This window comes from Tachypleus tridentatus, chromosome 9 (assembly GCF_004210375.1).
Source record: "Tachypleus tridentatus isolate NWPU-2018 chromosome 9, ASM421037v1, whole genome shotgun sequence".
Taxonomy (NCBI): domain Eukaryota; kingdom Metazoa; phylum Arthropoda; class Merostomata; order Xiphosura; family Limulidae; genus Tachypleus; species Tachypleus tridentatus.
This window is the reverse complement of record NC_134833.1, coordinates 88,984,041-89,002,743: the sequence shown is the minus strand read 5'-3', so window position 1 is coordinate 89,002,743 and position 18,703 is coordinate 88,984,041. Positions and strand designations below refer to the sequence as shown.

The 18,703-nt window shown below is 33.8% G+C and overlaps 1 protein-coding gene across 1 annotated transcript; it reads right to left on the bottom strand.

The window, feature by feature from the left end:
• Positions 1 to 2,839: 2,839 nt before the first annotated feature.
• Positions 2,840 to 9,981, bottom strand: LOC143227424 (WD repeat-containing protein on Y chromosome-like). Its single transcript, XM_076458875.1, has 4 exons — positions 7,566 to 9,981; positions 4,568 to 5,064; positions 3,422 to 3,649; positions 2,840 to 2,977 (listed from the first exon to the last, which is right to left on the bottom strand). Exons 1-4 carry the CDS (start codon positions 9,979 to 9,981, stop codon positions 2,840 to 2,842), a joined length of 3,279 nt encoding a protein of 1,092 aa, XP_076314990.1.
• Between the last annotated feature and the right edge of the window lie 8,722 nt (positions 9,982 to 18,703).

Here is an 18,703-nt window from a genome sequence, read left to right as displayed (position 1 = left end):
AATGATAAATGTTGATATATATATATATATGTACAACAATAAAAGAAACGTGTCTATGCAGTTATTGTCTTTTCATACGTATGTCTTTAATATTATTGTTTTATAAGTTAGTTTATTTGCAGATAAATTAGGGAAAAAAGGATATGCAAGCTTTGAATACTAACCCTGGCTGGAAGTTATAAATAAATGTTAGGGACGCTAAATGAGGAGGATGTAGAAGGGCAATATCCCCTCTCCTTTATGATATTTTCATTTTCATAGACTAAAACCACTTGATGAATAGTTTTATCGCTCTCAACAACAGCTTCTACACCCCCTTATGAAAATCATCAGACAGACCTGCTGAAGTTGTCAGTTCAAAGATTGAATGTTATTTGCAGAAATTTCAAGGTCAATTCTGCATTTGTTTGTTAGTGACTCAGAGAAAATAAATGTTTTTTTAGTAAGTACTTAAACAGAAAGTCGTGTACCATTTCTGTTGTCAATTGGACTTAAAAGTTGCCACCCCGCTAGTACAGCGGTAAGTCCACGGATTTACAACGCTAAAATCAGAGGTTCGATTTCCGATGTGGCTTTGCTCTAAGAAAAACAAACAAACCTAAAAGCTTATTATTAACATAATGACTTTAATGGTAGCCTGCTTCTGTTAATCTCCAAATGTATACTTAACCATAGGGTACATAATGTTTAGACGAGTTTTTGTCCGTTATATGCAGTAAAATTTTATTGCAATGTTTCACCGGATTTACTTGATATCATCAGATGAGATACACAAGCTGGGCTTGACCGAAATTGATTTAAAATAAGAAAACCACGTGCGTATCGATAACAGTATTAATAACCTGCAAATATGGTATTCATGTCAAAATATCTCTACGTTGTGCCAGGTATGCATGCTCACGCGCACATACGTATTTAATACTTTGATAGTTTTAAATAACATATATTAAAATAAATGTATAACAGTATATCCGTTACAGGCCTATTATATTTTTCAGCATTGCGTTCTACATCTAGTTTCTTAGCGGTTTTCAAAAATTAAGAGAATGTACAATAATAGTAAAACACGCTGTATTTTTCATATCCATTGCCGACAACGCGTTTCACTTAATTTAGAAATATTCAGGCCGGTATAATTTATAATAATCATGCTTCGCCAGCTTCTGTGTTTCACAAATTACACTTGTGTGACTTAAATTTAGTGAAAGCTTCTTCGCGTAAGCAGTTTATGTATTTTAGATGTGTGCTCCTAGAGGGTTAATTGAGCCAATATTTAATAGCGATTGAGTTTGTTTTATGTGAACTAATGTGCACGAGGTTTAGAAAATATAAAATTATAACATGCAATATACGTTTTCACCACTTCCTTTAAGAAGAAAACTAAATGGCATTGAAGGAAGATAATAAGATAATATTTTCCAATTGAAAACCTAAAAGCAGTTGTGACCTTGAATTTATTATGATCACAGAATTGATCTCTGTATTGTTATGGGACCCTTATTGTTAAAAATGCACGGGTGAACTGAGTCACTTAATGATGTTTCAAGTTGAAAGACACTAATTTTCGAAAAATATATCTATTGGATATTTTATTCATGAAAACTTGAATTTTTTGCTCCACAAAAAAACTATCCATTTCCACTGAAATTAAAGTTATTTAAAGTTAATTATTCAAAATGGCAAAATCAGTTAATATATACACATATATATTGGGTTGAGGAATAATTCGTGAGCGTATTTTCAAGTTAAAAAAATATATTCAAAAATGAAACGCTTTCGCAAAATATTTCGTGTCATTTGGTAGATAATTGTTTGCTCTAATAGATGATGTGTTTGATTTTCATATGTCTTTAATTTTTGCTTTCATTTTCAGCTCATTAAATGGAATGTCAAGTGGACAAAATCGAGCATTTTCGACACCATCTGCTTTTCGCATTTACTTTCTTGCAATTTCGTTTAAAACAATGCATACTATATACCTAGGTATTACATGAAATGAAGTATCACAATAAATGTTTTGGGTGTAATGTGTTCATGCATTGAAGTATTGTATAGTCTTGCATGTAATGCTTGAATGAAATTATTTAAAAACGCTCACGAATTATTCCTCAACCTAATATATATATATTCACCGATCACAGTCCTGGACCGTTAAATACTCCTTTTTTTATTTCATTACAAAAATTAATGTTGTTCAACTTGCCTTCTTAATGGTAAAGCGATAAGCCTCTGAACTTATAAAGTAAGAAACCAGGTTTCGATACTCGTGATGGGTACCGCGGAGATAGTTCATTATATTTCTCTACGCTTAACCATAAACAAGTAAACAAAAGTGTTTCCAAGAGATTGCTAACACTGCTAAAAACCGGATATCGATAAACGTGGCGGGCAGAGCACAAATAGCTTATTGTATTGATTTGTGCTTAAATCTCAACAAACAATAACACGAGTTGTAGAGATACGAAGGCAAATATGCTTTTTTTTGTTTTTAATGAATGAGATGTTAAACAGTAACTCACATACTACGTTTGAAAATATAATTAATTTTAATTAATTTGTGTATGTATTCTTCATACAAATTTATACTTCTACTATAAGTATTTGTAACGCTGTGAAATTGGAACAAGAAGTTTTAAAACATTTATGATAATTTCTGGCACAAACTACAATATTACGAAACTTACAGTTTAGATAGTCGAGAATTAATATTTTGACTTCTAAAAATATTGTAACACTTATAGACCTGTTCGTTAATATTTTGTAAATTTACAAAGTTATGCCAAAGACTTTATTTATTTACTTTATATTAATAATGAAATAAGAAGGAACTTATTATTTGTTACTTATTAAAAAGGTTTTTAAATCGAACACTTATTTTACTACGTTGAATTCTTGTTACTATGTCACGAACAGGTTGCAATATTTCTTCGGCACTGTCATCAAGTGAGGAACAAGGAAGAGCGTTGAAAACTGCCATCTTATGATTAAAAATGATTAAATGTAAATCAAATGAAAACGGCATATTAATATTATATATCTTAAACTTTCAAAATGTAATAAAGAAAGCATTCTGGAATATTATAAAAATAATTTTAGCGTAATATAATTTTAATAATTAAATTAACTATAAATCATAACATCACTGAAATTCTGAATAAAAAACGTTTTCATAAAAAACATACAAATATAGAATATAAAGAGACAAATTAAGGATCATGTAACGATAATTAAGTGACATAGCACTCATGGGAAAATGATACATCTGAATATAAATATGAAACATTTTGAGCATGAGAAACAGAAGTATTAAGATATTCCAATGTACTTTCAAGCTGTAACCGTAAGACATCAAGACATAATGTAACACCCACAATTTTTATGCTCCAATTAGCGGGAAAAAATAAATATAAAAAATCCTTACGTTTTTGTTAATTTGTGACAGAGGTAACAGCTGAGGAGGTGGCTTGTGTTTCTTCTTTGATTCATAAAACTTCCCCAGGATGCTTTTAGAACTGTTGGGTTTTATTGTCCGTTGTCTGAGGTTGGATTCAGTAATTTTATTAGGGATTCCTTTTTTAATGTTTCCCAAGCAAAGAGATATTATGTTGCGTGCCATAACCCAATGAGGACATTGACCCTCGTTAAAGACCTATCAGAATACAAAAGATCAAACTCATTTGAACTGAACTTACGAAACACTGTCTTTTTTTTCCAAAAAAATTATCTTTATTGGAATACTGGATACAACTGTTTGTGTTCTTTGGCATCTAATGCTTAAAGCTGCAAATTTCTTACTCTTTACGTATATATAATATAATCTAAACACACATCTATATAATTATTATTAAAAGCTATTTTTACGTAGGAGATAACACTATATATATATATATAATTAAAAGAACTCAAATGACAATTAAAGTTAGAAAAGTCAGATTTCTCTTTTTAGTCGAATATAATACTAGATTTACAAATGCAGTGTGTCTAAATAGTGTATTTATCCTCAGAGAGCCAAATTTAATAAGAGGCGAATTGGAAATCATAAGCTGTATTCAGGAAAGTTTGGACATATGTGAAAATACTTTTAGAATTCAATGTGCATATCAAAGGAACAAAGAAAAAAGGAAAATGTGACGCATTTGGAAATTCACTTCAAGTTTGCATATATAATTATTCGTGACCATATTCTTCAGAATTTAACACCTATAATTTAGTAGTATAATTTATGAATTCTTTATTTCAAATTTGTATTTTCATGTTTTCATTTTTAAACCTCTGAAAAGCCTGAAAACATAATACATTATCATAATATTTTTTGCCATCCAATGATTTAACAGTAAACTCGAGGGCTTATAGCGCTAAAATTTAATGTTTAATCCAATCAATGAGTAGAGCACAGATTTAGTTCATTAAATCAATAATAAAATTGTTGGTAACTGCTAGTTTACTATAATCCTTAAAAAAAGCATGAAAAAATTATATTTGTTACTTTTGTCTACGTCACTGACTACCTGACATTAAATTTTGTCAATAAAATTATTAACTTTGTGGAATAAATCTGAATATTTACTTTTAATGTTGTGGCCGAAGCTATACGCCTGACATCTGGCGGGAGAATGTTTCGTCGCACCGTTGTGTTGGGAATGAGCAACTCTTCATGAAGATTCCATTGTTCCCTTTGACCAAAAGTTCCAATGAACTTTCCCCCTAGTGTCCAAAGGCGAACACAACAGTCCTTACTGGAACTGATTAGAAGGTTTTTCCCATCAATGAAGTTCAAGTGAACAACTTTCTCCATGTGAGCACGATATGAATTCAACAACAGTGGAGGCTTGCCAATAGTACAAGTTGGAAACTGCACAAATTTAGGCGATTGTTCAGCCATTCGACGAGTTCGAATGCTATTTAATATTTTAAATCTCAGGTATGGAAACTCTCTTAAGTGTGATTCCATATTTTCATGAGACAGGTATCTAAGCTGTGGAACGTGCGAAATAACTTCACAGGTTGCTGTTGATATTCCGTAGGAGGAGAGAGACCATATTCGAATATATCCTAAGGAATCGCCTATGAAACATAAGTTTTAACGTAAAAATAAAATTACAGAAAAAAGTACCATGTAAAATGAAAAGAAGACAACCCTGATCTGTTAAATTAAAATTCTAAATTTATATTATTTACGATTTTTTGTTTGTTTGGAATTTCGCACAAAGCTACTCGAGGGCTATCTGTGCTAGCCGTCCCTAATTTAGCAGTATAAGACTAGAGGGAAGGCACTAGTCAGCACCACTCACCGCCAACTCTTGGGCTACTCTTTTACCAACGAATAGTGGGATTGACCGTCACATTATACACCCCCACGGCTGGGAGGGCGAGCATGTTTAGATTATTTACGAATAAATAAAACAGTTTTATTTTATACCATTGAAGCAAACAAACAAAAGCAGTTGACAAATTTATAACATATATGCATCACAGTATGAAGTTATTTCTCATATTTTTAAATAACTGTAACTAGAGAAAAGTTAAAACATTATTCCTAATCTGTTTAAGTATATGCAACTGAAGTTTGTTTCAAAGCAAAACAAAACTTGGCTCTATGCTGTTTACATAGTATGGAATCGAACTTGAATTTTAAGGTTGGAAAGCTGTAGATTTACAACTGTCGAACTGGGGAATGTTATGTTTAGCAAATTATTTAATAAATACAGGATATTCAAGTAACATCAGACACCTTTATGAATATTATTGTAACGCCCGAAATGATTCACTAATAAAGAGGCCCGGCATGGCTTGGTTGCTAGTGCGTCCGACTCGTAATCTGATGGACACGGGTTAGAATCCCCGTCAAATCAAACATGCTCGTCCTTTCAGCCGTGGAAATGTTATTATGTGACGGTCAATCCCACTATTCGTTGGTAAAAGAGTATCCATAGAGTTTGCAGTGGATGATGATGACTAGCTATTTTTTCTCTAGTATCACACTACTCAATTAGGGATGGTTAGCGCAGATAACCCTATTGCAGTTTTGCGCGAAATTAAAAAAAACAACAACCAACAAACAATACTAAAGTTGCGACATCGCTGAATTATGCTACAAACCAACTATCGGGCCTGGCATGGCCAGGTGGTTAGGGCCCTTGAAGCTTGGCTCAGAATCTGAGAGTTGCGGGTTTGAATACCCTCCCTTCAAACATGCTTGTCCTGTCAACCGCAGAGGTGTTATGATGTGACAGTCATTTCTACTGAAGAAAAGAGTAGTCCAATAGTTGGAGGAGGGTGGAAATCACTAACTGTCTTCCCTCTAGATTTTCATTACAAAATTAGGAAAGAATAGAGCAGAAAGACCTCGTGTAGATTTGCGCGAAATTTAAAAACAAACAAGGAAATTATCGATCTTGTAAATTTTATTTCTCAATAAAACAGAACATTTATTGTGTATTATCTCCACAAGGGTGACTGTAATCAATGTTGACTCAAAATCACTTTTTCGTCTGTAAAGCTTTATGCTAACGAAGTTAAATAATTAAAGAAATTATGTTCAAATCCGAAATTCAGAATTTAATGGCTACTGATAAATGCGAAACAATTAGTTTGAATAGTAAATCCAAACTAACAAACAACAACAACACAGAGTTACATATGATTTTTGCGAAACAAATCTCTTCTACTTGTTTATATTCATGTTTTTTATTAATTTGTGGTTGAAACTTTAAATTTGCTACACATACTTAACATTTGGATTTATTTCATAACTATTCCATGATTTCTAGTGTACAGGTACTAATTACGCGCTCCAACACTGATCGATTTACATCTCATTTACTAAAAAAAACACACCAAACATTTATCTAATTATACCATCAAAAGGCCCGGCATGACCAAGCGTGTTAAGGCATGCGACTCGTAATCTGAGGTTCGCGGGTTCGCATCCCCGTCGCGCCAAACATGCTTGCCCTTTCAGCCGTGGGGGCGTTATAATGTAACGGTCAATCCCACTATTCGTTGGTAAAAGAGTAGTCCAAGAGTTGGCGGTGGGTGGTAATGACTAGCTGCCTTCCCTCTAGTCTTACACTGCTAAATTAGGGACGGCTAGCACAGATAGCCCTCGAGTAGCTACGTGCGAAATTAAAAAACAAACAAACAATACCATCAAAAATGAATAAATGTGTTTTATTTTTGCAGTTATAATAAAATTATCAAAAGTAGAACATTAATAAAGTACGTATGGAATTTCACTTGTCACATTTTATATTGAAATGTGTAAATGGAATGCTATTCAGGGGAACAAGGTCCTTGTTACAATTCATGCAAATCAGAGCATACATTATGTTAAGTTGATATAACTATGAATTAGCTAATGCCATTCGGATATTTATTAGTATAGTTAATTTTGAATTCTTTATTATGTATATATACATATAAACATACGTATTCAAATTATGTTGATTCTTGTACCAGTACGACGCTAGAAACTGGGCTTCGATACCCATAAAGGGTAGCGCACAGATAGCCTATTGTGTAGCTTTGGGCTTAGCTACAAATTAATAAACAAGCAAATCCTATACCTGTAAACAAGTAATTATTCATTTGATCTGTTGTTATGCACGTTACTGATTGATCTTCTCGTTTTGGAGCATAAAATTTTCCAAGGATCTGACCATTTTGATGTATGGACCAAGCACGTACAAAACCATCTTTTGCCGTTGCTAGAAGGACTGCAACCTCTGGTAAAACTTCTCTCGTTTTAAGAAAGAGTAAATGACTGATTGAAACTGGATTTGTATCAAAACAGCGAATAAATACAGAATCTTCATGTAATGTTGGCTTGTTTGAAAACAAAGCATTGTCGCATTGTTGATTCTCATGAGCCTGACTCATACTACTGTTTAATACAGGTGTACTGTTTTCAACCAAGTTGCCTTTTGCACCGCTTTCTTTATTTTCGGTTGGCATGTGTACATTTTTACTAAGATCCGAATTATTCTGCACCCAACTCTCTGGTTGGGAGTACATTTCCCGTAATCGCTTAGAAACGTGGCCCGTTTCCAACATCCATAGAATAATCTCTCCATCATAAGAAGCAGTAGCTAAGAGCCTATCCTTGTAATAATCCATGGCTACAATATCGTCTTTGTGTTTAGATGTCCATACTTTGTACGAATCATCATCGTCACTGTCTAAAAATGTTGTGACAAGTTTATTCCAGCCTGCTACTATAATGTACTGCTTTTGGCAGAGAATATTGGTAATCTCTCGTTTTCCTATCGTTTTCATTTCACGCAGACAAGCACCATTATTGAAGTTCCAGATTTTCACGGTTCCATCGCTTCCTCCCGTGATCAGCCTTCTTTCAGTAGGATCTAAGGTCATTGCTGTGATCTCAACAGGATAATCAACGCCAATTTTAGTGATTTTATGGCACTTATTAAACTGTATTAACTTATCTCCGGTGGTTAAGTCCCAGACAGTTATTACAGAACCATGACACGCGCTGATAACATAATTGAATAATGAATTGTAAAGTGCACCACATAAACATTTGGGATGTGACGTATATGCACGTTCCGGAATTTCACCCTCAGGAAAAAAGTTGTCGAAATATCCGAGCTTAGAGGTACCTAAGATAAGAATTTGTTGAGACTGATGGAAGAACGCGGAGGAAATTGTTAAACTGCCGAGTGGTTTGAGGGATTCTCCCTTTATTGCTTGAACACACTGTTGGCTTCTTAAGTCCCAGACTTTGATGTGCTTATCTTCGCTAATGGAGATAGCTTGGTGGAGTTCATCTTGGAGAATGACATGAGTGATAGCTGATAAGTGACCCTGAATAATAAGGACTGCTTTGCTGGTTACGTGTGGATTCCACACACGGACTGTACGATCCATGGCTCCTGTGATGATGAAGTTTTGACTTTCACTGTAGTCAAAACAGGTGATGCCTCGACGTAGTCGGTAAATGTAGCGTCCTTGGCCTTGTACGTCATAGTTACACATTGAAAAGTTTGAAGAAGCAGCACAAGAAATAAATGACGCCAACTGTGGGACATAACGTACTTGTCGAATCCAATTGTCGTGAAGACCTGGAAATGAGAGTACTAAAAGCCCTGGAACTGCTTTACCGAGTAATTCGTTGAAGTGTATCTTTCGATTAGGTCTTTGCTTTTTCAAGAGTGAATCAAATAGTCCATCGACGAGACATTGTGAAAACCATAAGCAGTACACACTTCCACTACTATCTCCGACTACCATATAAGCTTCGTTAGGGTTTAATGAGTTGAAATAGTAACTCATTGCTACAACACAATGATTCATTGTAACGATTTGATATGTCTGCTCACATTTTGAGGGGTTACTGTCGAAAAATCGAATGTCACTTTCTGTAGTAGAAATCGCCAAAAGATTAACATTTGGAAGACATACCATATCAGTCATCCATGCTTTGCTAATTCTAACACTTTTTTCATGTACGTAGATGGTTTTTATTAAATTCATATCACTAGACCAAAAACACAGATTTCCCTCTTTACTTAAGGTCAAGTACTTGCCACTGAGATTATCAGAATCTGACATGGTCTGAATATTGCTGGGATAAAATGAGATGCGAACAATAGATCCTTTGTGGTCGAAGCTCGAAATTAACCGTAGTTTTCCAGGAAATGGTTTCTCACGATAGTTACTGCTCATGGAATCTTTTTCTAAGTATTCTAACAGCATATAACTTAAATATTCTTCCCAATCGATTGTCCCGTCACAGTTTGTGTCGATCTTCATAAATATTAATTCCAGTTCGTGTTCGTCAATGTGTCCTCCAAGTAGAGCAGCCATTGCAGTTTTAAATTCGTCAATGTCTAACGCTCCACTTCCATCAGTGTCCATTTCCCCAAAAAGTCTTTGCAAACGTTTTAGATGTTCAAAGTTTAATTTATCTTCAAGTTTTTCATTTTCTGGGCATTCTTCGATTTTCTCTTGTGTTGACTCCATATTAAATTCCTGGATTAGTAAGATTAAAATGCTATTGGCACAGTAATTTTTACACTTTATTAAAGAAACTATCGCATCTTCATCGTTACCAATCAAACTGAAACAAATTTAGCTTTTTGTTATCTGCTTATTTAAATATTTAATGTGATATAATCTGCAGCTTATCAAAAACAAACACATGCACAAAACGTTTATGTTACTGTGTATTACGTTTCTTTTAAGTGTTTGAGCTTTGTAGGCTATTTTCTATCCAACACCTTAAAAGGCTGTATGTTGAAATGTTGAAACAACTCCGGTAATTTTATATTTTATGACTTTCCTAATAACAGCATTTTCAAACGTTTAATTAAGCGAATATTAATTGCAGTTAAAAGTGTTATACGCGACTAAACTGGTTGACACGGTAACTTTGTATGGTACCTAATAGTTACAATAATATTCTATTGATCATTTAATCTCACAGTTATTCTAACAATACTGTTAGTAATACCTTTGTTTGCAGAGTGTTGGCAACAAAAGAAACGAGATATTTTTTGAGTTATATTACTTCATTCAAATATTTCCTATACAACGAACATATTAATACTAGAATTAAACGCTTTTATAACATCAAAATGTAGTATTTTAAATTTAATTAGATACTCATCGTTTAGTTTAACAGTGTCTTGGGGTGCATTAACTAAAACAAAACTGTTTATCTATGTTCTGCCATCACAGGTATCGAAACCCGATTTGTAGCAGTATAAGCCGCAGACATATCACTGTGTCACTGGTAAGGCCACTTAAAACACCCCCCGAAACTAACAGTACGAAGCTGTGAAACGAAACGTTTAGTATATAATTAAATAACAAAACTACAGTTTGGCGTCATAAGATCATGCATTTCTTGTATTAACTTGTCTTTTATACACCAATAAGCACTACAGAAATTAAATAATCTGTTATGTAATGAATATGTTGTTTTGTTTCGTCATGGACAATGCGATACCCAGTATTATTGTTGTTCAGTCTTTCTAGAATTTCTTCCCCTTAATTTAATTGGTTGTTTGTTATTTAGTTAATTTTTGCACGAAAAACAAGCATATGTACATATTTATTTGAGTTGTTATTAAACTAAATCCTTAAATCAGTAACTGATATATTGTAAATTGAATATTAGAACTTAATCTGAAACAACAGACAGTTTCAGAGGAAAGATCTAATCATTATTTCATAAATGTTACGATATCAGTTAATGACAATGTGCATTGAACCGCAAATGTAAATTATAAATACACCCCAGTGGCACAGCGACATTACTTTAGTTGCGTACTTAAAGCGTTAGGAATCAGGTTTCAATACATGTGGTGCATAGAACACAAATTGTTCATTGTGTAGCTTTGTGCTTAACTTCAAAAACAATAATATTATAAATCCCATTCTATCAGACTATGAACTATTGGTAAAAAAAAAATACTATTAAGGTTTCTTAAACAATATTATAATAAAATTTAATAATTGCATTATTAGTATCATGCACACCCTTACAGTGGAAATGTTTCTTTCAAATTAATTAAGACATTGCAACCAGCCTCTTTTGAACTGGAAATTTTCGGACATTGTACGGTTAACAACAATATCAAGTTTAAATGTAACGGTTATTTTCAATAGTGTATATGTTAAATTACGTGGCAATATATTACTTAAATATAAAAATAACACATCAGGAACAAAAAATCTCTATCGTGAGTTTATATTCATTATAATGTTAACGCCGTTCTTTTGTTGAGTGAGTTGTTTTAAATTATTTCATGAAAATAATCCAGTTTACGTGATAATAACAGATTAGTTTATTTTACCTAGATATTTCTACAAATTACTTTCACTTGTTGTAGACCTGATTATACAAATGACATTCAAACAAAAGTACCTCGCTAATGGTGCTAAACTAATATAATAATAAACTTATTGTACAATTGTATAATTTCACGGTTAATCGATAGAGTAACTGAATACATACAATAACTAACACTGATCCAAATACAGCCCTAAAAACAATTGATTACTAAATACTCGTTCATTATTCAGAAATCTTGAACTGATAGGATGCCTGTATTTATATCTATAACATTGTTTCTAGACATTTCGTAAAATTACCATATTTTCTTCAACTTTTGATATTACTTAAGCCAGCAACAAAGTTTTGCTTTTTAACTCAAACACACCCACACGCACGCCTACCTTCTGTGACACAGCGGCATGTCTGCAGACTTACACTGATAGAAACCGTGTTTCGATACTCATAGTGGGCATAGCACAGATAGCTCATTGTGTAGCTTTGTGCTTAACTACAAACAAAATCATTTCACATAACTTGTCGATACATCCAAGGACTATGCATATGGATAAAATTTTATCTGAATCACAAGCGATTTATTTTTAGTTCAACTATATAAGAAGGTTTTAATACAGCCATACACATTAGTGATGTCGAGAAACCCCACTTGTAGAGAAAAAGATATATGTAAAAACGGCTCGTTTAGGTTCAGAAATTTTTTTATGCAGAGGAGCGAACAACGTTTCGACCTTCTTCGGTCATCGTCAGGTTCCCAAAGCACGCCCTCTACATTCCGACACTTAGTTACACAACTCCTTTCAAACATGTGGTCAGCTTCCGGTCAGCTACTTCTTCCTTTCTTTGTGAACATGACAATTCCCACTTCATTATAAAACCTTCTGGAATTTTCATGATAAACCAAAATTTATAAAATGTATATACACGCAATAACCACAACAAAAACTTGGAAACGTAAAATGTATAATTACCACCGTCACCGATGATGACGTATATTATGTTTTAACCCCTGTGTGTGTGTGTTTGTCGGTAAGATTTCTCGAAAATGGTTAAATGGATTCGGACGAAAGTTGATATATATTTGGACTTTGGCCCAACTTAGAAGTGATTAGTGTTTGGAGAGTCAGGGCACAACATAGGCACCAGTTTTTCACACTATATTTACTCTATTATTCAGTCAAAAATGATCAGACTAAAGGGTCTTATGTAGAATAGCTTTTCTCATTGTTCTGTCAAAAATGGTACATGTCTGCTGATAATAACGGAATGTTTGGACACATTTCATTATATTTTGAGGGCTGATCGACGGTAAGTGGTGCAGGTATGCGATCCACTGAGTTCCCCTCTAGTTCAACTTGCAATTAACAGCATGTACCCAATAATTTAAATAGTGAATTAACAAGGTATTATTCAATATTTTATTTATAAAAACAGTCGGAATGAAGGAAACTTAAAACAAACAACAACAAAAGGATGCGCGTTTGTTTTTTTTTTTATAGCAAAACCATATCAGGGTATCTGCTATGTCCACGAGGGGGACAATATTTGTTTGTTATTACGTACAAAGCTCAACAATAAGTTATCTGTTGGCCTTGCATGGCCAAGCGCGTAAGGCGCGCGACTCGTAATCCGAGGATCGCGAATTCGCGCCCGCGTCGCGCTAAACATGCTCGCCCTCCCAGCCGTGGGGCGTTATAATGTGCGGTCAATCCCACTTTTCGTTGGTAAAAGAGTAGCCCAAGAGTTGGCGGTGGGTGGTGATGACTAGCTGCCTTCCCTCTAGTCTTACACTGCTAAATTAGGGACGGCTAGCACAGATAGCCCTCGAGTAGCTTTGTGCGAAATTCCAAAAAAACAAACAAGCTATCTGTTTTTGCACACCATGAGTATCGAAACCTGATTGATAATTGATGAAGATTCGCAGTTCTAGTTCATTAAGATGAACATTTCCGCGGTAAAACCGTTCACACAATAATTTATTGATCCATTTTGGACTTTACTCTTAATGTTGTTATTATTTCTTTTTAAAAAAATCAAAAACTCTCTTTAAATGCTCTTTAGTCTGTTAGATAAGTATATTGCATTGATATAATGTGAACGCTGAAACCTGGCGAAACAATGAAATCAACTGGTCTGATAATCGTGATAGGTTTTAATAATAAAATCAATGTATAGACGAGGAAATTGTAAGATCTAAAATAGAAAATATGATAATGATGAAAAGCTCGCGCAATTAAAATAGTTTTAAAAGTGAATCTAAAATAAACCTTTCGCGCAACAGTCCTTTATCAGGTTTCGAGTTGGTTTAAAACTGTTAATATACTTTTTTAAATTTTTGATAATCGTAGTTTTTTGGTTTTTTTACGCATAGCTACAAGAAGGCTACCTGTGATAGCCGTCCCTAATTTAACAGTGCAACATTAGAAGAAAGGTAACTAGTCATCCTTATTCCCCGCCAATTCTTAGGCTACTCTTTTGCCAACGCATAGTAGGATTGATCGTAACGTTATAATGCCCCCATGGCTTAAAAAAAGAGTATGTTTGGTGTGGTGGGGATTCTAGCTCGGGACCCTCAGATTGCAAGGCTAGCACCCTAACTACCTGGACGTAGCGGCTTCTGACAGACGTGACGTTTTACTACCGTGTTTTTTACCAAAATTTCTTTTGTTTGTAGGTTTCAGACGTCTGTAAAATAGTATTTCTTATTATATTTTGTCTTTTACTAAGTACTTACTCGGCGACCTTTCGTTCAATGACAAAAATCGTCTGCAAGGTAAAATTAAACCATACTGGTATCAAAAGAGTTATGCAGTACATGGTGAAATGTGTTATTAATTGATCAATATAGTTTGTAAGTTATTAAACACTGAATTTAATTGAATTATTTCAATTAAAAATTAAAAAAAATATTTTAAACATCTTCTATATGGTCACTAGGATGTTAATGCTTTGAATTTAATCTTTTAAAGTTTCTAAGTGTAACATAGTAATGATAGAAAACGTGAGAATAATGACAACGCACGAGGTTAAGTCCCGCTATCTTGGTAAAATAAATTAAAATGAACGTATACAACTGTTAGCTGGTAAGATAATTTACATCATCGTGAGCGTCTCAAAAATACAAAATTATATATCATTATATTTTACTGCAGAAAACAGTGGAACTATTTTCCGACAAAGTTTAAATTCCGTTTAGTCTTATACCGCAAAATATTAGGGTGGGCTAGCGCAGATAGCCCTCGTGAAGGTTTGCGCGAATTAAAAAAAAGCAAACTAAATCCAATAAGCTTTTCGTGCCATCTTGTGCTTACTCATGTTTGATTGCTCCAGTGTCTTGTCTTAAAGTTAAACCCTTTTTCTTTGTAGTAGTTCGAAATACTTTTTCCTTTAGTCTACATACAGTGGTATGTCCTCAAGAATATTGTAACCATAAGAAGTATGATCCATACAATCTGAAAACCTTGATGGAAGAGTATTAGAAGTCGAGTATATTAACTGTCACCAAACTAAATAGATGCTGTAATGCTTTGGTTTCAGTGTTTGGTATTTACAAGTGTCATCGGAACTGATTGAATAACTACAAGGTGTGAATCTCGCAACTAAGCAGTAATTCTACAAGATCCTGTGTTGTCTGTGATTTTTAAACTAAACATAGTAAGTAAAACACTACAGGAACCTCCTCATTTAAACTTATCGCCTAAATGTCCTGGTAATAAAAAATAAACCATTTTTTGAAAACGTTAAGTTTTACGAGAGGTTTGAAAGGGTTTTGACAGACGCAAAATCTTAAACTTGTTGGAAACTAAATGAATCTATGTTTGAATGTGAGAAAAGGGATGAACACATATATAACTCGGCGAAACAGCTCAAAATAATTTTTATACTATTTTTAACAGTGCCATTCAGCTTCTACTACTGAAGGCTATTTCAATTAACAAGAAGAGTGACGTATGTCTTCTACTGGATACATACTAAACTTAACAAATGATGCGTATATAAATTTTGCAAGGAAACTGTCAAATCTTTGATAGATCTTAACAACTCAGAGAAGGAAAAGTCGTTATTGTATTGGAGTTCTGTTGATCTTCAAATGTTGTCAGTAGGAGTGATCCTAACTGATGGAATGGATTGTACAGCAGATAAAACAGGCAATCAATTTGATCCAAATATATAAATTGTACAAGAGATTTTCCTAATATTACCACAGAGCTCCCCACTTTTAGAAGTCTGTTTGCATGAGGCATCCGTTAAAGAACATTTTTATTGCATACTATGGTGTTGCAAATGCCGAAGATGATCGCTTTTCAAGTGTGTGAGAGGAGTCAAGGCATATTTCCACGAAATATATTTTATCCAATGATCGCTTTTCAAGTGTGTGGGAGGAGTCAAGGCATATTTCCACGAAATATATTTTATCCAATGATCGCTTTTCAAGTGTGTGGGAGGAGTCAAGGCATATTTCCACGAAATATATTTTATCCAATGAAGCTATATGATGCTAAGTGTTGCACTTTTCTCAGTTCGATGTCGAATTTGATGTTAACCCAGTTGGGCAGCCATATTTGTATTTTACCAATGCAGGTAAGCGCAAGAATAGGCCTTCAAGCTCAATGTGATTGCTGGTAGTTACAGGAATAATACAGGAGTGTTGAGATAATATTTCCATTAGAGCTCTAAATCAATTGTGCTAAAATGTTCTATTCTATAGATCAATTCATTAAAGTTGAAAAAGAATTAATACAGTTTTCTATGACGTTAACTGCAGTACAAGTTCACTATAACACAAAATAGACCTAAGTTCACAATAATGATTAACAGAAATTTCTTTTTAATGTAGCCTATGTTAGTTTTGATTACTAGAAAAATACATAATTCACTGAGTAACTGCATGAATGGTGGAATAGATGCGATAACTTTCACTGTATAGACCTGAACTGAAGCACTTAATGAATATATTATTGATTTTTATTTCTCGTTCCTTAGCCTAGCATAGCAAAATGGTTAGGTTACCTAGCTCGTAATTTGCAGGATTGAAACCCTTGTCAATGAACGTGCTAGCTCTTCCAAGCAAGGATGGTGTAATAGGATGATCGTTGACAAAAGAGCAGCCAAAGAGTTGGCAAGGGATGTTGTTTGATAGCTGCCTTTTCTCTAGTCTATTAATATTAATTTAGTGACGGATAACGCAGATAGCCTTCGAGCAGCTTTGATCAAAAATTCAAAACAAAAAATAATATGCTTCTGTTTCTAAATATTTCACAAAGTTTCTTGATCTTTAATATTCGGATACATTCTTAATAACAAGCATAATTAATAGCTTCCACTAGCAGAGGAACATCTAAACCAAAACATCGAAAATATAACTTGCAACACTACCACTTGTATCTAGGATTATGAAGTCGTTTGAAAAATACTAAAACAGAAATAAGACTCTACATTAAAATTTTATTCACTAGTTTATGGGGTATATTCTTTTCTTTAGGGTTATGGTATATGCATTAGATGCCTCTTGTCCCTTGTAATCTCTGGCTGTTCTGTTAAGGGGAAGAAGAGTACTTTCTAGATAGGTGTTTAAGCATGTTATCTGGCGGTTCTATCATTTGTGGTCATATGGAAGCAGTTAAGAATAAACTTTGGGATCTTCTGTAGGTTGACTTTACACTGGCGAATTCTTTCTTTCAAGTTATTCAAATTTCTCACTAATGTAATTCTAATGATAATAACGACAAATGACTTTTAACTCGGACAAGTGTTTTTCTGGATTCTGTTAGCCACACCATTGATTTGTGTTATAACAATACATGGTTCTTCCCAACACCCACTTAACTTTGGAATTCGTCTTTTATTGTGGCAAAGATTATACAACAAAAACTGTTACCTTAATGTAGTGCGATCTTTTCAGTATAAAAATCACAGCTACTTTTTATTTTATCACTAATTTAGTTAAGTCTTTTTTTATTGAAACTCATGTGTGGCATCAATGGTGTTTCTTTAGTTTTTATGTCTTTATTTGTGAGACTGCTGAGTAGCTATTCTCTGGTGTGCATACAGAAGGTTCAGAAGCTTTCAGGTCTTTCTCAAATATCAATGATGATGGTGTGTTATCTGTTGCCTTACATACTCTTGTTCAATAACTTTTAAGTTGAAGGGGAAGATACTGATACCACTCTCTGTGATGTTTATCTACATTAGTGGTTAATTGGCTTAAAATTGTACAGTTGTATCTCTCCTTTATGCTATCACAACAATGGGTAAAGAACCATTATCCTGGCTTTTTTATTTCAAGATTGTGACATATTTTCACAAATAAGGCTGACCCAAATATCTCTCTCTAATCGTAAAGTTGCTCCATTAGCAACCCTACATTTGAAATGAATATACTGATTAGTGTCCTTGCTACAGTTTCTGTTTCTTGGCTAGGAACAGCACATGATTCTTGACATTAAGTGAAATAGTCCATCACTATCATAATATATTTATTTCCATTGTTATACTGTGCAGAAGACAAAGCACTCTAAAACAACTTTCTCAAGTGATGCTCCAACTTAATTCTATGCAACTATTATTTCTATTGGCTTTGGTGTCGAAATAAACCATGAAATAAACAATATCTTGCTATCTAGGACCTCTTTTTTAACCTTAGTAGTCTACACAAATTATTGTATGTTCATCTTTTTCTTCACAACTACAAAAGGTAATGCCCAAGGACTAGTACTTGGTTCTATTACTGTTTATACCTTCACGAGCTTTATCTCTTTGAAGCTTAAACATATTTTACAAGTGAGGGTGATTGTGGTTAACTGACATATTGAGGCTACATCTACATTATAAGTGTTAAGAGATGTTTTATTTGTTTAGCTTATCGAAGTCATGGTCTACTGGAGAAGG